The sequence below is a fragment of the Dryobates pubescens genome, chromosome 1, assembly GCF_014839835.1.
Source record: "Dryobates pubescens isolate bDryPub1 chromosome 1, bDryPub1.pri, whole genome shotgun sequence".
Lineage (NCBI taxonomy): Eukaryota > Metazoa > Chordata > Aves > Piciformes > Picidae > Dryobates > Dryobates pubescens.
Window position 1 is genome coordinate 16,504,201 of NC_071612.1, and position 23,389 is coordinate 16,527,589.

General features: G+C 38.7%; 1 protein-coding gene across 5 annotated transcripts in view; it reads left to right on the forward strand.

Annotated features, from left to right (window-relative positions):
* The window catches only part of SORBS2 (sorbin and SH3 domain containing 2), a 143,523-nt gene that overhangs the window by 107,470 nt on the left and 12,664 nt on the right, over positions 1–23,389 (forward strand). For 2 of the 5 annotated variants that reach the window (XM_054161828.1, XM_054161835.1), the window contains 9 exons: positions 1,449–1,505; positions 7,802–7,854; positions 8,509–8,696; positions 10,847–12,406; positions 15,217–15,305; positions 16,419–16,465; positions 17,742–17,856; positions 17,953–18,081; positions 19,010–19,213. In XM_054161828.1, the coding sequence (XP_054017803.1) occupies positions 1,449–1,505; positions 7,802–7,854; positions 8,509–8,696; positions 10,847–12,406; positions 15,217–15,305; positions 16,419–16,465; positions 17,742–17,856; positions 17,953–18,081; positions 19,010–19,213 (2,442 nt within the window). Of the gene's footprint in view, positions 1–1,448; positions 1,506–7,801; positions 7,855–8,508; positions 8,697–10,846; positions 12,407–15,213; positions 15,306–16,418; positions 16,466–17,741; positions 17,857–17,952; positions 18,082–19,009; positions 19,214–23,389 lie in introns of all 5 variants that reach the window. The other 3 variants (XM_054161803.1, XM_054161810.1, XM_009902216.2) reach the window with 3 other exon arrangements.

The window sequence follows — 23,389 nt, forward strand, 5'->3', positions numbered from 1 at the left end:
TAACATTATAAACCTGAAAAGTTCCAATTTTTTGAAGCACTTAAATATCAGAGATACATCAGTTTGTCCCCTTTGGTTACCTAGGCACTTGCAGTTCTTCTGCCAATACCAGACTTAATTGCATGTAAGCACCAAGGGCTGTTTATTTCATACAAGGATTAAACAGTAGCACTGCGCTCAAAGCAAGGCTGAGAACTAGGTTTCACTGCTTCCCTGCAGAGTGCCTTAATGAATAGGTTGGAGATGCACCTGCTCTTGCTTTTGCACACACCCTCTCTGGTTCCATGATGCTCATAATCTTCCCTGTACCCTCTAACATCTTTAGGAAAAGGAAGTCTTCATCCTGGAAGAATGTCTGACATGGTAGTCAGAGAGTACTTTCCAGACAGGTAGAAGATGAGAGCTCAAATCCTCTTAGAAAAAGGAGGGTAGTAAACACAAGCATTCTCTCAGCTGGGTTAAGTATTCTCACAGCTCCCCAGGATCCTGGGTAGCTTGAAGAAAAAGCTACCTGCCCACAAGCAGGAAATCCCAGATAGACATGACACTTGAGCTTGAGAATATCAGGATTTACAACATTCCCATTCTTATCTTTTCCTGTTAGCTAGCAATTCTCTGAAGCCTCCCTCAGCACGCCAATTACTGACATGCTGGGCTACGTGAGGAGCCTGAGCACTTGACACAGGGCCCTGGAGGGCATTCTGGGAACCAGGTACCTTAGTCACTTTTTGTAGCTAGCCATAAGCCAAAATCAGAACTCCCAACTACTTCAATGAGAGCAGAAGAGAAAGAAAACCATATACAATCTATTTGAAAATGATTTTTTAATCATAAACTTTAAAAAAGAAATAGCCATGGAATACCAACTGAAAACAATTTCACCAAATATTTTCTCTCTCTGGGTTTAATTTGTTGTCCAGTGATCTCCAATGTATCACATTTTCACCAATTACCTTTTATCTCTTTTTATCTAGCCATTCCAGCTGCTTTGTCATTCCTCCCTCTAGGTGGGCAGAAAAGTCCAGATGCATTCTTCTGATGAACAATATGTCAGGAATATTTTACTGAGAATGATAATCTGAGAGTAGTGTCTCCTGTAAGAATAGTGTCTCCTGCAAGATAAAATATATTCAGATTTCCCCTGAAGAATGCAACTGTGATGCTTTGCACTCTTCTGTCACATCAGTATTAAAAACTGCTAGTATTGAGTCAGCCATTCCAGTTGTACATTTTAGCACCTCAAGTTACTAACATTTTATTAAGATGCTTATAATTTAAATTTTTTTTGTAACACATTCTTCCTTCTATTCTACCCATATGTGTCACTCTTTGTATCTGATGTTGTCAACACTTAGTTTCTAACTGTGTCGCCTTCTCCACATGTTTCATTCCTTGCTGCCATTGATTCTACTCCATTTCACCTCTGCACTTCTGATTTTATGATGCAGCCACCTAAAAAGCTTTTGGACTATGTTCAAGACAGTTCTTCTGGTGTTTCCAATGAGGTAAATGAATGATTCTCGTTCAGATAATTCTCTTGGGAAGAAGGGTTGGAGTGCTCGCCATTTACGTCTCAAGTTCATTAAAATTCAGTGGTTTCCTTCCGATAGCTGTAAGATGTTTCTAATTCACAATCACTGTATCTTTGTCTTCATATCTTTCCAGATCACTAGTGCATTTGGATGTTGGTCTTATTATCCTAGAAACTGAGAGTCCTTATCCCCAAAATTTCTCAGAGATTAACATTCAGAATCACACAACAGCCCATACGACTTTAACTCTTGGACAAATTCTCACTTCTTCAGAGTAGGGCAAGGGTGTTGCTTTCAGACACACTACATCAGCACAGTAGTATTTATTTATTTATTTTAAATTAAAATCTCTGACTGCAAATTCTTTGTCAAGTGAAAGTCTTTGCAGCTAAGCTGTCATTTCTCCAAAAAATATTTACTACTGAGGTTGATAATCAGGTGAAACAATAATCCTGTTGTAAGTTTCTAACTGCAGGATAGCCAGTCACTGCCATTACTCCAAATAAAATGCATTAAGATCAGGTAGTGGGCTGTCATTGCCCTACTCTGAAAGGGAGACATTGAGGCTTTCATTTGTTGCCTCTTTCATCCCCATTTTTAGAGTGTTAGTCCAAAAAGTCAGTGAATCCTGTAATTCAGCTTTACTTCCTGTTGTGGCTTTACTTCATATTTGTGATTCACTCTCATGTTTCATAGTCTCTCAGAAAATAAAGCTTAACTTGTGGTCTGAAATTGTTAGTTGTTTGAAAGTTACTCTGGTCTGGTTTTAGTCTCAATAAATCTGGAAAAACCTCATGGTTATGATATTTGGGCTCAGTTCTCCAAGACAATAAGCTTTTCCTAACTCCATTTTCAGTTAGCATTAAAGCCTTGATTCATAAAAACATTTAAAACATTGGGTTGGTTATTAAATATTTATCTGTTGGTTGAGTAGAACTAAACCAGAGTATTCAACAAAGTGTACATTCGGTAGTTTGGATGGTTGTCTTCAATATTTAGTTGTTTTTGTCAGGGAGCCTTTGTCTTTATAGGGTAGTGTTGAATATTCTGGAAGATGCCTAATTAGCTTTGGAGTTGTGAGCATGGGGCAAGTCACATTCAGGGTGATAGGGGTATCTTAAAGGACAGAAAGCTAAATATATATATTTACCCAGCAGTCAGTTTTGGCATGGCACATACTTCTTGCAGCCTTAGGCTGATCACTAGCACACTACTTATGGCCTAGGCAATGATGTGGAAGAGGTCCTCTCTGGTTTGGCTTCAGTTTGGCTTCACTGCCCTGGGGATTTACATTGTGGTCTGTATAGCCCAGGAGCCATTACAAGTGGTGGAGAGTAATCACTGTGTCATGGTTATTTAGCCAGTATCGTGACAGATGGTCTCGTTTCTGTCTCTAACGGAAGGAGTTGGCACCTGCACAAGAAACCCCACAATGACAATTTGTCTGCAATGATTGTATCAACTTATGCAACAGTTCTGAGACTCTCTGTAAGCCTGAGTTTCCTTCCTCTGCTGGTACTAAACTGTGGTGGTAGCTGGTCAACAATGACTTGGTTGATATTTGTGGCCAGTTTTTAACTAAGACTCAAACACTTCCCGAAACAGACCCAATGTGTGTGTTGTGGGTAGTGCAGGGAACCATGCAGACCTGAGGTCTTTGTTTCACTGTTGTCTAGAAATATGAAAACTGTGATTGCTCTAATTGTTGGTGTCAGTAAATCTGCTGCTGGCTTCCACAAGTTTATTGCAGACAGACCTCATAATATTAGGTACTTCTCTTAAAATCATTGTAGTTGGATAGTGGCTGGAGAATTGTCATAGTTTTCTGCTTTGAGAGGTTGTATAGAAAAACTTGACAATTTCAACTACGAACAGTAAAGACTTGAGAAAGATGCCTTCTTCAGAATATCTTTTAATAAGACAAATACCATAATATTTTGCTCAGACTGAATAGGTAAATTGTCATGCAGTCATTATGAGCCCCACACACCTTCCAAATACTGACATAAAGTAGGAATAATTTCCTAAGTGCTGATGGCAGGTTTATTGTTGGTCTGAAAATATCTGATACAGCCCCATTACAGAACTGGCTTCTATTTAATTTGCCTGTAGAAAGGAGGTCTGATTCTTTAATCTTTTCCTAGAGCAGATGTATGGTTTTGTTTCACAGTACCTCTTCTAATGTTTAACCTTATGAGCTAGGTTACAGTACTTAAAATACATCAGTTAACAATTATCTGTTTCTGTTCTTCACATTTGAATCCACAAAGCATTCTACTTTGAGGTGTCATATGTAGTTTTCTTTGATCACCTAAGAACATTGCAATGACAGATGATTTTTAAAAAAACCTCTAAACCTTGTGATTTAGGAAAATGAAACTTGTAAAAGTAACTTCACATTTGTTTGCAGAAAAGTAGGTTGGCTTTAGCAGATTTAGGAAATAAAAATGAGATGCTGTTACGAAACCTGAGGGTATTGCATGGTTTTCTATACTTAAGAATAGAATAGAATTAACCAGGTTAGAAAAGACCTCTGAGATCATCAAGTCCACCCTATCATCCAGCACTATCTAATCAACTAAACCATGGCACCAAGCACCCCATCCAGTCTCTTCCTAAACACCTCCAGTGATGGTGACTCCACCACCTCCCCATCATGGGGAAAAAAACATATGTGAAGCACCACTGCACAGCAAGCCACCTGGAAAAGGGGTATATCATTGAATGAGTGAGGTAAACCTTCACTGATGGAAACATCTGACACTTGGGGGAAGCTGGGCACATGATCATTAATGTTGGTAGTCTTCTTCCAAAAGAGTACTTGCCCCACTGAGAAAGCCATCCTGGTGACATCACTATTCCCTGAGAATGAGGACTATGTCACACTACCTCAGCTTTCTTCTCTCGGTAACAGCTTAAATTCCAGATTGTGTGAAGGTATTTCATATGCAGGCTGGAAGCTGCTTGAGACATGTTAACTTAGGGGGAAAAAAAACCAAACACAACAGCAGTTCCTAGCAGGTGGACATACTGCCATTGACACTTTTTTAATGCCACTTTCTCCTTCCTAGTGTAGTGCACACACCAGAGGGTTGCAGGTAATTCATTCTTTACTGTAAATGAGTTGCAGATGAATAGGGAGATTATGTCTCCTCTAATGTGTCTGGAGGCTGTATTGGATGAGCTGAAAATAGAATCATAGAATCAATAAGGTTGGGAAAGACCTCAAAGATCATCAGGTCCAACCTGTCACCCAACACCTCATGACTACTAAACCGTGGCTTCAAGTGCCATGTCCAATCCCCCCTTGAACACCTAAATAGCTCCATGACAAGTAGCCCCCACCCCTTTTTTTTTCTTTTAAGCATAACACTACAATAAATTTTTGGAGCTTTTATTTCAAACTCCTTTCTTTCATCCATAGCCTAAGTCATTGAAACAGAGTTGTATGTTGCCAGAACTGGAGCATCAGTTTCACCAACCTGAAAATCCATCTACATGAAAAGGCTAAGGATGAGAAAAAGAGCAAATCTATTCTTTTGGTTTCTCATTTTATTATAAAATAAAATATTTGTCACACAGAACAATGTAGCACGTTACAATGTGCAATCACACTAGTTGTTTGGAAGTGGTTTCAGAGTGTTTGGGCTAATTGAGCTCTGACACGAGCCGACAGGAGTGAGAATAGTAGTAATACATGGTAATTCAGAAGAAATACTTCAATACTTGCCCGCAAAGAAAACTTTCCTTTTAGAAAAGCACATTTTGAAACCCTTTGCAGAGATCACCTGAAACAGGTTCATAGAAGACATTTGCTACAGAAAGTAACTTTAAAGTCTTTGAATTATTAATTTTCTTTAACTGTTTACATCTTAGCTGTCATTCTTTCCAAAAGCAGGACGCTTTAACCTGATTTTTAATGCCATTTGAATTAAACCACAGTCAAAAGCTACTGAGAAAATTGGAATGATCTTCGCTTGAGTTTCAGATAACATCTGTTGCAAATTGTACCAGCTTAACAAGAGGACACAGTCTCAGGCTGCACCAGGGGAGGTTTAGGCTGGATGTTAGGAAGAAGTTCTATACAGAGAGAGTGATTGCCCATTGGAATGGGCTGCCCGGGGAGGTGGTGGAGTCGCCGTCATTGGAGGTTTTCAGGAGGAGACTTGATGGGGTGCTTGGTGGGTTGGATTGGTTGATGGGTTGGACGCGATGACCTTGAAGGTCTCTTCCAACCTGATTTTTCTATTGTTCTATTCTATTCTATTGTTTGTGTGATTCTGCCTGCCTCACAGTATAGTAACTTTCAGTAAAATCCAGAAATTGAAACTTCAGTTGTTCTTCTAATGGGGTCATTTGGTACATGATACAGGTCACAACAAAACTTAGTGACAAAAGAACTCTTGATGGAACAATCGTTTCGTCTTCGTAGTGCTCCATCTGTAAAAGTAGTTAAAACATTTATTCTAGAATGTTATTTAAAATATAAAGTCTCAGGAAATCTGTTCCAAGTAATCTAGTCTTAGACTACAGGTGAAATCTACAGGTGCGCATAAGTCTCAGTTAACAAATCTATGTGAAGTCCTAGTCATGAACTTGCAATTCAAATCACTGGACTATCATCTAACCAAAAAAAGCACTTGCATAGGTCATGAGTGCTATTACTTCTGCGGTCCTTCTATGCAGAGAAAAGTTTATAAAGGTTTTTCCATTCAAAGTCTAGATTTCTGTAGAGAGAAAAATGCTCCAGCAGCTTACAATCTGTATGATGGTTCAGTTTCCAGTCTATCAGGTTAGCTCTGAAAGGACGTACAAGGAACTTGAAACAAGTTTGACTTCTAAACCATGTTGCTTTGTACCCATAAAGAAACACCCCAAGGACCATGCAGTTTGTTCTAGATTCATAACTAGTTACCAGAATTGTAGGATTACTTAATTCTGACTGCAGGCTTGAAATGTATGAAATAGTTGATGTAAAATTAGTAGATAGTTAAGGTTGACTTTGTATTAATAATGTTATGGAGCAGTACTCCATTCCATCCTCCAGGATTCATGCAGTAGTTTCTGTAACTCCATAAGCAACAACTAATGTCCTGTGACAAGAACTGTTCTCACCAGAAATATAAGGTGGTCAACAATTAGCCACAAACATCATGGGATTTACAAAAGCTTTTGGCTGTAACTGATGATTTTGGTAACTTAGAGGAGGAGAAGCTCTGCAGACCTCACTTCCACACACAATGGAATTACTTTCAGATTTTTATGCTTTTGTAGTAAAGTTTGTTTCAGCTGTTCTGTACCCATTTTGTAAAATGGTATAGAGAAGCAGAAATTTATAATATGATATATAACTTAACAAATAAGATTATTTTTTTAGCAGTGCTTTACGAGAAGAAACATTCCTAAAGTAGAATATGAAATTAAATCTAGTGATGCTTTTTGTAAAAAAAAAAAAAAAAAATAAATGCATAACTATGCTGATGAAATATTGCAGTATCTCTGCTTGGGTGCCCAGGATGTTAATCATGATAGTCTGGTTTTATATATATATATATACGGTTCCTGCATCAGGAACAGTGTAGCCAGCAGGAGCAGGGAGGTCATTCTGCCCCTGTACACTGCACTGGTTAGGCCGCACCTTGAGTACTGTGTCCAGTTCTGGGCCCCTCAGTTTAGGAAGGAGGTTTACTTGCTGGAATGAGTCCAGAGAAGAGCAACGAAGTTGGTGAGGGGTTTGGAACACAAGCCTTATGAGGAGAGGCTGAGGGAGCTGGGGTTGCTTAGCCTGGAGAAGAGGAGACTCAGGGGTGACCTTATTGCTCTCTAAAACTACCTGAAGGGAGGTTGTAGACAGACGGATGTTGGTCTCTTCTCCCAGGCAGCCAGTACCAGAACAAGAGGACACAGTCTCAGGCTGCACCAGAGGAGGTTTAGGTTGGATGTTAGGAAGAAGTTCTACACAGAGAGAGTGATTGCCCATTGGAATGGGCTGCCCGGGGAGGTGCTGGAATCGCCATCATTGGAGGTGTTCAGGAGGAGACTTGATGGGGTGCTTGGTGCCATGGGTTAGTTGTTTAGGTGGGTTGGATTGGATGATGGATTGGACACAATGATCTTGAAGGTCTCTTCCAACTTGGTTTATTCTATGTATTCTATGTATATAGGATTTGTAACAGAATAACAGATGATAATCAAACACCACAAGCAGAAATTGACAGTGTTTTTTTCAAATACAGACATGTAACAAATTCCTGTATTTGTTTTCACAGACTTCCTTGTATCATCACTATTCAACAGACAAAGGCCTGGACAGGCCCTCTAGGTAAGAAAAGCAATGTATGGTTTCAGTGGACAGGGATTATACAGCCTGAGGCTTTTCTTTGTGACCTGAAACCAGTGAGGTTTTTAACACTCAACCTTGTGACCTGCTGACAAACTAGAGATGCATGGAGAGAGTGTTTGTATTTTGATACCAAAGTGTAAATTTTGCTTTTGTTTTACAAGGATGTATTGATTACATTCCAGATCTTTCCATTAACATTGCTTAGCTTGTCTCAACTGTTGCGATCTGTCATTTAACCCTTCTGCCTGCAGTGCTTTCAGTGCTGTTTCCCTAAGGTTCTACCGCATCTATTCTCATTCTTTTTCTTTTTCCTATATTTGAACTGAACTTCTAAGACCAAAAAGTAGTCTAACAAAACTTGATGTATTTATTTCAAAGCCTTAACTATGAAAAGAGCATAGCAATTTTGAACACAACTTTGAAACAATCATGTGAAGAATAAATTCAGCTTTTCTCTGTAAAATACGCTTTCAGATATCTGAGACCAGTGCTTCTGCCCTTTACAGGTTTTTGATGTATTTGTTCTGTCATTGTTTAATCTATAAACCAGTAATATAATGATGAGCTGACTTTTCAAATGCTTGAATGCTGGTCTGAGAACTAGACTGCTGCTAATACTGCTTATTTCTGTAGTTCTGCGAGTACTGCGAGTGACTACAGAAAAAGAAGGAAGTCAGAACCTGCTGTAAGTCACCAGAGGGTCCACGGTGATCAGAATGCAAACAGGCCTAGCCCGGGCCGTACAGATATGCAAGGCCCATATACCACTCTTAGAAAGCCTTTAACTAGTTCATCTCCTTCTTCTCCATCAAGAGCAAAAGGTAAGAGGTTATTTGTTAGCAGAAAAGTACTGATGGCTTGCTCTACAATACGTTGGTAGTAAATGCAGCTTCCCACTGTTGCTCAGTGGACTTCACTGGGTGAATTACCACATGAAGCCACAGCTTTGGGCTTTTCTTGAAAGGCTAACTCGGTTTTTTTCTTGCACATGTAATTTTAAGATGAAAAGCTGGATTTGTAACAGGGATTTTCCAGTTTCAACTGCTTATTCTAACCAGAAGAAAAAAAAAAAAAAAGAAGGACTAAAAGAAAACTATGACTTGTATCACAGTATATAAACCAATCAAGTTTTATTAGATTATCATGAAACTGCTTTCAGTATATACAGAAAGTAAATCAAGATAGATGGCATATAATGTTAAGGATATGTTTCCAGGATAGCGTATCCTTCAAGTCCATATCTGATGTCTTCCACGTTGCCAGTTATCAGGACCTAACTTAATCAAGCAAACATCCATAGTCTGGTGTTTTATTTTGTAAGTCCTTGAAGTATTTAGTACAGCATGTACAATGTAATCAGCTTCTTTTTCCAAGTAACTCGCCATTCTGTTGCTGTTCTCCCTGTGTCTCCACAAAAGAGAGAACATAAATCAATTGCTGGGGGATTGGATGAGGTTTTTTAGCAAGACAAAAGTTTCCAGTATAACATACAATTTAAGTAATATACAGAGTAATACTGAATACAATATGTCTCCTGGTTAAGTTGTTATTACTCACTTAATTGCTGTATCCCATAGTTATATTAATCAGCCTATAGTGGTTGTTTTGAGACTGTATCAACCTTTGTACAAGTAAATTCCCACTGAAAAGAACCAACATCAGATAAAGAAAAGCAGTGAGGAATATTAAGAGTTAGGTGATAGAAAAGCAACTTAATTTTAAACCCAGTGTTACAGAGGTAATTTAAGTGTTTAAACTCATTCATAACAAGTCTCACAGTGACAAGTTGGTAAACTCCATTTACCTGGATTTACTTTTGACTGCACCACCAATAATAAGCACTTACCATGACTTAAACACTTACTGTGTTTGAAGATTTCCTTAGCCCCCACCAGAGCTAATTAACTTTCAGATGATGACCTAGCTGTGTCACTCTGTCCTCTTCTAGCATTGTAACACCCATTGCAATGTTAATTTTTCTTGGAATTAACCCTTTTTGTTAATGAGCCAGCACATTATAAACTTGATCAGCTTGATTCAGATTCAGACCCAGATTCAAGCTGTTGTAGAAAGCAGATTGAGCTGTTTGAATCATATGTCCTCAATCGAGTGTTTCCACTTGAGGCCATTTCTGAAACTTCAGTGCAAGTATGAGAGGCCATAGTTCCAAATTTGTCTCATAGTGACTTCTAGATGATTAAAACCTTTTAAAACTGGCTTGAAAACTTGGGCTTTGTTACAGAAGACAGTTTTGGGGTCATTGTTTCTTCTACATGCTGGTTAGGTTCAGTAAATTGATACACCTTCCTTTGCGCCCATATAGCAGTTCCTCAGCTGCCCTCCAGAGGCTGTAGAAAAGACCATTCCCTTCATTTCAATCACACAGGGGAAGTGCAGCTACCTGTGAACACCCAGGAGACATTTTCCATTTGATTTTATATAAAGATTTATCTTGATCTTAATTATCTTAGAATATGCAGTTGCTGTGAACTCTCTGAGCGTTATTCAGCTCAAAAATTTCAAACAGCTTCTTTCAGAATGGACAGGTGGAAAATTTAATGTGGTCTAGATCTGATGTTTGGCTTCATCTTTAAATCCTCTGCAGCTTCCATTGTCTGTTGACCTGCTTCAAAATCAGTATTAATGCTTGTTACTTTAGCAGGGATGGAAGTGGGGAGGGACAGGGTATGGTTGGAAGTGGGGGTGTGGAGGGGATACCATCTCTATAATTCATGCAGAATTCTTTTTGATATTCCAATTACCATGAGTAGAATTTTACATATGTAAAACAGTTTTTAACTTTGATGCCTCAGGCTGAAGCAACCTATATACTGACCTAAGCAGATAGATGCATGAATTGCTGTCTCTTTTCTTGTCTTTCTAATACTTACTGATGTTAACTTCAGTTTTCTGAATCTTTTAATTTCTGGCAATGTCTCTTTTTTACCATGCTGCTCTGTGGATTATAAAGGTGGGGATATTAGCAAAGTATATCCATCCCTTTTAAGTTATTCAGTGCACAACCACAACACCTCAAATGAATTAGATTACTGTAGCACTTACAGACAGCATTTAGCTGTTCCAAATGATTCAAGAAGGGCGGTCAGCTACAAGAATGGCTGGCAAATGACTCGTCAAAATGCAGAAGTCTGGAGCAGCACAGAAGAAACTGCTTCTCCAAAGAGAAAATCTCGTAGCTGCGATGATCTTTTAACAGATGACCGCGATAGCTTTCCCGACGCACAGGCCAAGTCTGAAAGCATGGGCTCTCTGTTATGTGAGGAGGACTCCAAAGAAGTTTGCTCTATGAACTGGGCCTCCCCATATGTTGAGGGCCACGGTAGTAGCAGGTCAAGAGTTCGTCACAGATCTGCACACGATGCCCCAGGCTTCCTAAAAATGTACAAAAAGATGCACCGCATCAATCGCAAGGACTTGATGAATTCTGAGGTGATTTGTTCTGTGAAGTCCAGAATACTGCAGTATGAAAAAGAGCAGCACAAAGGTATTCTTCAAGGCTGGAGGGAGTCTTCTACTGAAGAGGTGCCCAGGGACATGGTGCCAACCAGAATATCTGAATTTGAAAAATTAATTCAGAAGTCAAAATCAATGCCGAACCTAGGTGACGAAATGTTGTCAACTGTTACACTAGAGCCTCCTAAAAATGGCTTGTGTCCAAAGAGGAGATTTTCTATTGAATCCTTGCTGGAAGAAGAAAATCAAGGCAGACATCCTACTCAGGTACAACAGAGCTATAAATCTAAAACTCTGGTGCCAATTCATATTGAAGTGACTAGTGATGAGCCACCACGATCGCATATGGATTTTTCAGACAGTGACCAAGATGGAATGGTTTCTGACCTCAGTGACTTTATCCAAATAGAGGGTTCATCTTTTTGCAGTGAAAGTGACTTTGACCACTTTTCCTTCACATCATCTGAAAGCTTTTACGGATCAGGCCATCACCACCACCACCACCACCACCACCACAGGCATCTCATCAGCTCCTGCAAAGGACGATGTCCAGCATCCTACACTCGCTTCACCACCATGCTAAAACATGAAAGGGCTAAACAAGAAATCCCTGAGGATCCAAGGAGACAGGAAGCAGAATCTGGCCTCTCTAAGATAGCATTCCTAGTCAGTCCAGTGCCTTTCCGGAGGAAAAAAAGTGCAGCTCCTAAAAAACAAACTGAAAAGAAAAAAGGCAAGTCATCTGTATTTGAAGCACTAGATTCTGCACTTAAAGACATCTGTGACCAAATTAAAGCTGAGAAAAGAAGGGGAAGCTTGCCTGACAACAGCATATTACACAGACTTATTACTGAGCTGCTTCCAGATATTCCAGAAAGGAATTCCTCCCTTAAAGCTCTGAAAAAGAGACCAACGCACCAGCCTTTTCATCCACTGCCTCAAGATGGTGCTATCCATTGCCCACTATACCAGAATGATTGTGGAAGATTACCTCTTAGTGCCTCTTTTCCAGACATGGATGCAACTAACAACAATGATAGTGCACTGTGTTTCGAAGGTGGATTAACTTTCTTCCTCTGTCTTTGTGATTTACGTATCCAACCTTACTCCCTGTATTTTCCACCCTTTCTCATTCCATTTCTGTGTCGTCTGTAAGAGATATTCACCCCACAAAATTCTTAATGATGTCATTTTGACATAGGTGATGAGAACGAATAAATTTGCTGTCTATTCACAAAATACAGTTCTTTGGACGACTAGAATAATGCTGTATTTCAATTAACAGATTGTTAGTGCTGTAGATTCCAATGGTGTCGTTAAATTAAGCAATGTGGGGTGCTTTTTTCCCCCCTGAGAAGAAGACCTTGCAGATAGCTTTTCCTTTATGATTAAAAAACTAAAATGAAAATCTGCACCTAAACTGTGCTACACCAGACAGTTTTGTAACATGTGAGTGACGAAAGTGCTGTTAATTCTGCCAGTGTCACAGACAGCTGATTCTGTTGTCTTATCAAAATACACTGCTGCTGCTGCTGCTGCTTTATATTACTTTTTGTGAATAGACCTTAAGGTCATTTTATTAAGTCTCCATTTTCATCGTTCAAACAATACAGTTTCCAATTTCTGTGGCAACAAGAGTAGTTCTTCTCACAGAATTTTAATATATCTCTGTAGTTCTGAGACGTTTCCTATTCTCTTAGAGCAGAAATGTGCAATAATCAAAACTGGAATGAAATTGTCAGGAAGAGCGTAACGTTTTGGAAAAAACCTGTCTTGGCAGTCATCTGATTTCAAAGTCACTGCTTTGAGTTCTTCATTGCTCTGCTTTTGTTTTCCAAGTAAACTGCTTGAGCTTAAAATGCTTTTAAAGTTTAACCTTGAGATATGAGAAGCAGCAAACTAGATTCATAGCAGGAATGCACAAGGGCCTATGCCAGGTGATGCCGTTTAATGTCTTTGGCAAGTGTGTGATTATTTTTCTCTTCCAATGGCAACTTTTACACGTTAAAGAATTCTGCTTCCAGACCTTCTGTCCTCTGTGACTGAGCATCTGTGAGAATTTAATGATGTTACAAAGCTGCTATTAAAATCACAAATGGATGTGAGATCTATACTGTATCAGTTATACAATATTCAATCAGACACATCTTTCTTACTTTTAATCTTTGACGTTCACTCTAGTAAATATGTATTTTGAGGCAAATCAGAGCTGAAGGTGTTACCACCTTGTCTTGACTAGTTAAAATACACATAATGAGAACAGAGAATTTGGTGAAAAAAACAGCTATAAAATGCAGTCCAGAACTGAATTAGCCATATATGAAGTCTGATCATGATGAATCCTGGCAGATAGTACTACACAATGAGACTGAAGTTGTTGGAAATTGTACTGGTCATGTAGCATGGAGCATGAGTGTAGCAGAATGTTGCATTGACTTCCATCAACACCAGACATGGCTGAGTCTACTTCTAATGAAGTTTCATGTTTTGTTGCATCTCTGTGTGTCTCTCACAGCACCACACAGAGATCCCCCACAGATATAGCAAAAAGCACTGAAAACTACCAATATTGAGGGTGTAAGGAGCTGCTTAGAAATAAAGGAAATTGTTTTTCCTAAAGCTGTTTCATTTTCACTTCTTCCCTCCCACGTCCTTCTCTTTCTGCTAGAGTTTAAAGAAGTAAAAAGAGACAATGTATTTGGAGACACTACATCTTTAGGGTTGTGCAGCAAGCATAGACGATAGAGCACAGATACATGCCATATCAAGAAAGCTGTCCAGAAGTAGGACTGTGATATATTTATTAGTGATGACATGCTTGCAACCAGTGACATAAATAATGCAATTATTTCATTTTTTTGCCTCCACTGTAATTTATCAATAGCCTCAAGTTCTGCCTTGGCCAACATCTTTCTTACCCAACATAATGGATGAGATGCTTTCAATTCTTTGGGTTTCCATTTGTATTTCTCTAGAACTTGTATGAGCTTGGTAAGAAGAGGTTGTGTGAAAGAAGTCAAAGACAGGCAAACACCAGTCATATGTTTACACTAACAGGTACCACTGTAGCAGTAGCAAACCAAAACAGTAAATCCCAGAAGTTAAGAGGCATTTCATTTCATCCTCTAGTCTGAAGTCATTCCATTGTGTTTTCTTGTCACCTTGGCAATTTGCAGAGCTATAAAGAGTATAAGACTATTTTATTTTCACTAAAACATGAAAATATGTATTCACCATCCTATAATATACTTCCCTGAAATAAACATTGGTAAACTGTGCTTTAGAGAAAATCTGCCACACAGATTGGTGAGTACTGGTTTGTATTCCATCTCATAAAACAGAATTGCTTTTATGGAATAACATCCCTTTACCTTCCATTGTGCTAGCTAACATGTGCCCTTGTTAAAGTAGAAATGCATCTTAGATCACTTAGGAGGAAACAATTTTTGTTCATTATTCTCTCATTGAAGCATGCTTCAATAGTGGTTTTGTGCATGTAATTGTGTTTATATTGCTGACATTCCAACACAGTTTCATGCAACCTGATGAAGTCCTGATACTGCTGTCATGTCTCCCATCTGGTCCATTAGGGATCCATCCCTTCATACAGGGAGGCATAATTTTGCTGTCCTGACTCTCATATATTCTTCTACCATGGATCAGAGGACAGCCTTGCCTTTGCTGTGTGAGTTAGAATCTTTTTTCCTTTGAAGGTGCACTTTAGCCATCATATGTGCTCTATTTCTATTAAAGGTAAATACTACATTTCAGTATCTCTTCACCCCCTGAATGAAACCAAGCAGCATCACAGAGTTGAATAGTTTTGTTTCATTTACCATGGTTTCACATGATTTCTGTTTTCAGTAGACCAGGAATCTCCTGGAAGCTATTCTTCTGCTTTCACTGATGTGGGAAGATGTACTCCAAAGGAGAGAAGAGGAACTACAGACAAAGAGGTAGTGAAACAAGGACAAATCATGCAGCAGTATCCTTATGGAAAATTGCTAACACATCTGAGGCAAGAGTTGTGTTGCTTTTAAGACACTGTAATGATACAGGGGGGGGAAAAAAAGGAACTTACAGCATCAGATGGGACGGCATCTTTTTTTACTAAGGAGATTGGTACTTCAAGGAATTAAGAGATATCAAGCTTTGTAGGATAAGTCCTATCTTCCACTTGTGGAGATAAATTTACTAAGCATTGATAGGCTCTGTCAAAGTTGACTGGAGTGGGTGCTGGGAACAAAGAATAGTAGATGAGACTGGAGAAGGGCTCTTTTGAGAACCAGAGCATTACGCAAAGAAACTGCCTCAGTAGTTTCAAAACTGATGCAAACGTCATCTGTATGTCACCATTGCTTTTATCTAGAAAAAGCAAACCCACTGTTGTTAGTGTTTTAGACAAAAGCTCTTACCCTAAGAGCAACCCCTAATTTCTGTAACAGTTGGTGATTGCTTATAGTAATGCTTTGGAAGAGGAAATGGAAGCAGGCATACAGCATTTAAAGGGACAGAGAGTATCACTGAATAGCATAAACAACAAATAAAATGGACTGCATATCAAGAATATTTCTAGATCTAGAACTATAAATGTTCTCCACGCAGGCTTCATGGATTTTATTCAATCATACAGTAAATGCACATTAAGCAACACCTGTCTACAGATCATAGTTCGTTTAAAATGTCCATTAATTTGTATTGCACAAAATACTGTCAGCATAAGAGACTACTGTATTTATATTGCTAATAGTTAAGGGTTTTTGCCCTTGGCCTCTTAACACCATCTACCTTGGTGCTCCAGGTTAGAAATGGTTACAAGATTTGAATTCAGATCCACTTACACTCCACTTACAATGGTTATGTTGCTGCAGTTTGGTTAAGAGTTTGATTGCAAACACCTAACTGCCTTCAAAAGGGAAGCTGTGTATTTACATACCTGTTACTGCAAGAAGCCCTGTAAGGCACACATCCTTTTCTATTGGATCTTGATCACATTTTTTAAAAGCTGAAACACGTTTACTGTATAGTAATACTGCCTGAATATATTAATCACTTTGCCTGCTTTTCAGAAACTGCCAGCTAGAGCTGTGTATGACTTTAAAGCTCAGACTTCTAAGTAAGTACTAGACTTTTGTTCATTTAAGAATTCATAATTCAAGAAAATTCCTCCTAGCACTTGTGCTAACTGCTGTTTTAGCCAGTTTCAACAGCAAATGCTGTGGAGGCAGAGGTCTCTTCTTGCTGTCACAGCAGTCTGCCATTAGCAGACTGTGTGAGGAGTTAGTTTATAATCAAAATGTCTAACAATGTTATATTCTCCATTGTATTTGTTTGAACACATGAATGGCTGTGCAATACACAGCCATTCATTCTGCAGCACAGGTCCCGAGGGTCATCTACTGAACAGTTAGTTGTGAATTGTATTTAGGTGACACAAAGTACCATGCTACTGTTACAGTGTGGGTCGCTGAGCATCTTCCTGTCTTAACATACACAGGCTCTCTGCAGCATGTGTTATGTCTCATACCAAGACAAACTGCAGTGGTTCATAAGAAAGTCAAGAAACACTGATTTAGGATATAAGAGAGTCACAGCAGAGTGCCTGTTACTTAATTTCTGCTGTTGTTCTGATAATTCAGGGCATTTAGAAATGGCCAAACACGGACACTAGAATTACAATAGTTGTATCTGGTGGAAAATTCATAATTTGAATAATCAGAAAGCAGATTAGCTTTTGAAAAACCAGCTGGATGATGCAACAAAGAGCTCCCAGTCCAGGGTCTGAAAATATTCTTAATGATTTGGATAATTCCTTTTTTGACATCCAATATTAAGAATATCACAGGCCTTGAGTTTCAGGAATAGTGAGAACAGAATCCTGTGTTCTTCACACTTCTGAACAGCTTGGAAGAAAAATGCATACAGCAGAAGCAAGCCAAGCAGTGCTGTTGCAAAAAGGTAATAATAGGCCATAGACACATGGGATATATTCTGTAGTTTTCCCTGTTGCTTTCACAAAGTGCACCAAATACCCCTCAGAGGCCTGTTAGAAAAGCAGCATCTACACAGGCAATCAGAAAGACATCACAGTTGCATGCAGATCCTACACCAAGAATGCTGGTAGTAAGAACAATACTTCCTTAGAATCACAGTGTAAAATAGCCCTGAATAATGTACAGATAGTACCTGAGATTCATAAACTTGAATAATTTCATTTTATATGATATAATCAACTGATAAAAGTACCACAGCTGTGACACTTTTTCTTCAAATGTTTAATTGCTGCATTCTGTTTCAATTCCAAACTGTAAAGATCTCAGCAACTTTGCAGGTAAAAGAGTTACATGTACATGTAAAGCTGTAAATACCTGATCTAAATAAATTTGTTACAGAGAGCTGTCCTTTAAGAAAGGAGATACTGTCTATATCCTCAGGAAAATTGATCAAAACTGGTATGAGGGTGAGCACCATGGAAGAGTTGGAATATTCCCAATTTCTTATGTTGAGGTTTGTTCTCTGTTTTAATTCCTTGAATTAGTTTGGGTAATAGGTCAATAAACTTCATGATATTTATTAAAATCTGTGGCTTTTTTTGTTTCTTAGAAACTTTCTCCCCCAGAAAAAGCACAGCCTGCCAGGCCACCTCCCCCTGCACAGATTGGAGAGATTGGAGAAGCTGTTGCCAAATACAATTTCAATGCAGACACAAATGTGGAGTTATCACTTCGAAAGGTACAGCTTAGAACTATCTTTATCAAAATACTGTTACAAGTCAACTACTATGCAGAAATAATATAGAGGTAAACAGTGTACAGAGAGTGATTGCCCATTGGTATGGGCTGCCCGGGGAGGTGGTGGAGTCACCATCATTGGAGGTGTTCAGGAGGAGACTTGATGGGGTGCTTGGTGCCATGGGTTAGTTGTTTAGGTGGGTTGGATTGGTTGATGGGTTGGACGCAATGATCTAGAAGGTCTCTTCCAACCTGGTCTATTCTATTCTATTCTATTCTTTGGTGCACTCTGTGTTCAATATTTGCTGTGCACAAAGCAACATAATGATAGGAAGCCACTGCTGTCTCTTTTGCAGAGGAAAATAGAATAGAATAATAATAGAATAAACCAGGTTGGAAGAGCTACTCTTTCTCTTATATTTCCTATGAATTCATCTTATAAGTTTGATAGAATCATGGAATAGTAGGCTTCTACCTCCACTTACTCCAGTTTTATCTATAAGAAAGTCTTTGCATGGATTTAATTAAGTTTTACCACATTTAAGGAAAATGGGCATAGCAGATGCTATTGCATGTCAAAGTTAGGGTGTAAACTAGTAGTTTGGCCAGAAATTAAAACAGGCTACGTTCCAAAGAAAAGGGTTAATGTTAATCCCCCAAGCAAGAGTAGAAGACTACATGAGATTCTCCTGACCTAAAACAATTAGCATTTGCAGTCCAAGACTAGCCTCCTGTTTTGCTGGAATGGTGCAGCAAGTGGCTGCAATGACTTTTATCAATGGGAGGAAAAATGTGAAAGCAGAGATGCTTATCAAGACTGATGGGAAACTGCACTGGAGGGGAAGTAATGCTATGTGTTAAAATATCTGCTATTCAAAAAATAACTTACAATGTATCTGCTGATAATTTATTCTCCTAATGCATTTCAGGGAGACAGAGTAATTCTTCTTAAGCGCGTTGATCAAAACTGGTATGAAGGTAAAATACCAGGAACCAACAGACAAGGCATCTTCCCTGTTTCCTATGTAGAAGTCATGAAAAAGAATGCATCCAAAAGTGTTGAGGACTACCCTGATCCTCCAATCCCCCAAAGCTATTCTAGTGACAGAATACACCATTTAAGCTCAACTAAGGTAAGGAGGTTTTTTTCCTTTCCTATCCTGCCTAGAGTGGGTTAAGAAGGACATGTAATTTCTTTATTAATGTAAGAAAATGCATAATTTAATGTATTTTGTATACTACATTTTCTTTCCTGCATAGGTAGAATTGCATGACTAACTTGTAATTAAAGTATTTTAATAGCTAAGTGTGTATCTTACATTCTGCCAGGACTTTCGCTCTTCTCTTCATTAGTTTTTAAATTACTGAGAGTAGGGCCAGGCAAAATCTGGGCAGAAAAACCAACTGACAGAACATTTATTTGGGAATCTTAGAATCTGAGCATTAAGGATATGCCTAGCAGTCTTTTCATAGTGCAATGTGAAGGCAATTTCCATAGCACAGCTGTCCTAAAAGCCTGCCATCCTATAAGCATGAAAAGGGCAAGAGAGGGCAGTTGTGTGGGCACACAGCTTGCCAAGACCAGTTCTGTGCCTTTCAAAGTAGAGAGATAATGATTCTTTACTATAACCTTCCTCCACTTACTATTCACACTCTAGGAGGAGGCAGTTGGTATAGCAGAGGTTCTTTGGAGTGGTATAACAGTGGCACTATTGTTTCATTTAGCAGCAAGGCAAATGTCATCACATTGTCAATGAACTTGGATTCAGACCCTTATAGTTGTAATTTTTACACCAAATGTCTTTCATAGGTTCTGAATTTTTTTCCTCCCTAGTCTGTGTAACCACCACAAATCATACCACAGGATCTGCAAAAAGATTCCTATATTCCTATTTATCATTCACTCGTGATATCTCAGTCACCTGTGCAGGGACCTTAACCTCTTTGGGAGTGGTAGAAACTAAGTTTCTGCATGCAAACCATGACTAGCATCAACATGCTATCAATGATTTTGAAAACTTTTCTAAATATTCCTCTTTGTTGTTTCTCTCTTCAGTATAGGCAGTAGGTTTTGTATGCAATTATAAATTTCTTATCCTGCTATTAATCTTTCTTTGTTTCATTCGGTTTTATCTCCTTTTCTGCTTTCATAATCTTGCATACTGGTGCTCATTTGCATGCCTCAACTTTGAGAAGAGTTCCACATTTATTTGCAGCTTTGGGGACAGCTACCAAAGGATGTCATTTGTAGACAACAGTGGCCTCTGAAAATACTGCTTACAACTAAACCCTATTAGCTGGTTTGGGGTAGTTGCTTTGTCTAGTTTCCCAGAATGTGTCACAACATAGAACTAGCTCTTTTCCATGCTGGAAAGAAATATTGAAGTAGCATCAAATTCTTTAGCTGCCAACTGAGATATTCATAAGCTTATGCCCCTTATTACTACAGGAATCCAGGGGTTCCTGCAGGGAATTCAAGAGCATGAGTCAGCATAGGTGCTCCACATTATAGCTGTCTCTCTGCATTTGGAGATCTCTCTTCCCTGTTTTCCATAAAGCACACTTGTCTCTTAATGCACCCCATAGCTAATGCTGGTGCCTGTGTTACAACTGTAACCCTTGTTGAGCATAGGTGATGCTTCAATCCATTTACACCTGGATTACAAAACTGTCCTATCACCTGTGTTAAGTTAGTTACTACTACATCAGATCCATAGGGTAAAAATGTGGTAAAAGCTTTCTTTGTAGCATAGGAAACTTGAAAAGCCTCTGCTGGCACTCTTAAACAGACACCAAGTTTCTGAATTCAGCTGTGTTCAGAAGTGGCAATTCCATGCAAGAAGACACCTTGTTCCTGGCTGCATAGAAGAACTTCAGCAGTCCCATCATTACTGATACCACTTTTCCTATTCCTTTGGAATTCTTTAGCACATACCAGTCCTGTTGTTAGAGCAATTGCACTAAATTAAACCAGCCTAATGGCAACAAAACCAAGTAGGCACTACAAGTCAGGAGCAAACTTCACTCTCAACTGGGCCTAGACCATCTGTATCTTTGTCTCTAGTGTCGCCTGTAGCCATAGGAAACTAAAACTGGTTACATCTCCTCAGCGTTAAACTTAAAAGCACAGGTTAGAGGCCCTTGTTCAAGAAGAAAGGTGAAAGAGAGACACTGCTTGTAACAGCCTCGCTCTTCTTTAGCAGACTGCATTGTATCAATCTATACTGTTTACTTTGGTAGAGAAGATTCTATAACAAAGGTTTGTCTAAATAAAAAATAAAGCTATTTGCCTCAAGAAAACTCAAGCAGAAGGTAAGTAAATGAACCTTCCACTTCTGTGACATTTTGCAACTATTGTCCTATTCTAGAATAATACTTAAAGTCTAAATTAGATAATGTAAAGAGATGTACAGCTAAAGTATTCTGGATAACTCTAACAATGAGATCAAAATATTTTTCACTCAGTTTTAACTTTGGTGATTAATAGTAACAAAAATGCATTTTCAGTATTTACTGAAGCAATGGATATCCACTGATGCTGTGTACGTATGACTCGCCAGTCTCTCATTCTTACCAAAGCATGTTTCTTTTACCAGAAGGATACTTCAATCAATATTATGTAATGCTACTCAAAATATACTCCTGTGTACTGTGCTGTCACTATTTTAAAAGCATATTTGACTATCTACATTCAGTTAGAATTGAATGTACCTTCCACAAATATTGATGTCATTTTGAAAAGGGAAAAAAAAAAAAAAGGATTCTGTGACTGCTCATGCCTTAATAAAAGTATGCAATGTATTAAAGATGTTTCTTAAACATTTACTCAGAATTAGTAAGGAACAGTAGAAGAATTAATGTTAGGATAATTAGAAATCACCTGAGTTGTTAGAGTTGAGAAGAAATACTTAATGACACAGAAGTGTACTTCTGAAAATACTGTTCTGAAAACAACAGCAATGGTTGGGGGATACTTACATTAATATTAATTGTATGATTTAATAACTTATGACAGGGTCACTAACTGAGTACTATAAGTAACATAGATGTAGCAGATCAAATGCAGGTTGCCTTCATGAATGTAGTGATTCAGATCTGTCATAATATTTGACATTTAAGCCCCAAGCCAGAACCTGATGCAGGTTCAGCTTTCAAATGTCTTTCCTGCTGTTCTGATTCATGTAGTAATGATTTCAGACACTCGTGCTCACTGAAATGATACCCTATAATCCAGATGATGCCACAAACATTTTTCTTCTCCAGTCTACTCATATCCTATTTCTCTGTCATGCTTATTTATTTATTTAAATTCCCATGTTTTTCTTATTTTCAAAGTTGCCTTCTCAAGCACTGTCCCCACTTTCCAGACACCTTTCCTCCTCTTGGTCACACACTGATCAAAAGATTCTCCCAGCCGCCACTAGTGACTGGTTTTCAAGGACTGCTGGCTTTTCACCTTCAAGCATGCCTCCTCCACCATTTCCAGACAGTTTTCTTTGTGACTTAGAAGAACTCAATTCTTTGGCATTAACAACATCCCAATCTGTAGCAATGTCTCCAGGTAATAGCTTTCATCAAGTTAAGGATGGTCACTTTATTCCAAATACAGAGGTGTCTCCCAATTCTCCTTCAGCTCTTCCTCTACCCACTCTTGTATCTGCCTCTGTCTCATCTTCAGCCAGCTCACCTCTTGACATAGCATATAAGCATACCAGCAACACCACCAGATCAGGAAAAGACAAAGACTTGAGTGGTATATTTGACGACTTAGTTATTGAAGTCCCTAGAGACTTGTCAGATACTACAAGAGAAGGTGAAAATATTGGTGCTATCTGTAACATCCCTTTGCCACATGAAGGTGGCCACATCTCCAGAGTGCTAGCTGCAACTGCTGAAAATGAAGAGGAAATCTGTACTGCAGATCTTTCAGTTGATATAGGGGATCAGTCAAAGCTTCAAGAATCAGATTTCTGCATAGAACCACAAGACACAACAGAAGAACTGACAAGACTCTATATAGAGGAGGATCTGGAAAGTGACAGTTTAGAATTCCCAATAGCAAATGGAGGAGACTCTCTGGTACGTTATGAAGGATACACATCACCAATTATGGATAAGGTATTTTAATTTCTGAAAAACCTGGCATCTGTGTTCAGGTAACTTAATAGAATTCTCTGCCTATTCTTGTACTGACATGTTTGTATTGTGCACAGGCACAGTTTTATACTATTGCCTTTGATAAAATTGGCAGTGTTAAGGGATAGTTCCTTCTCATACACAGGCATATACACCATTGTAAATTCTATGGT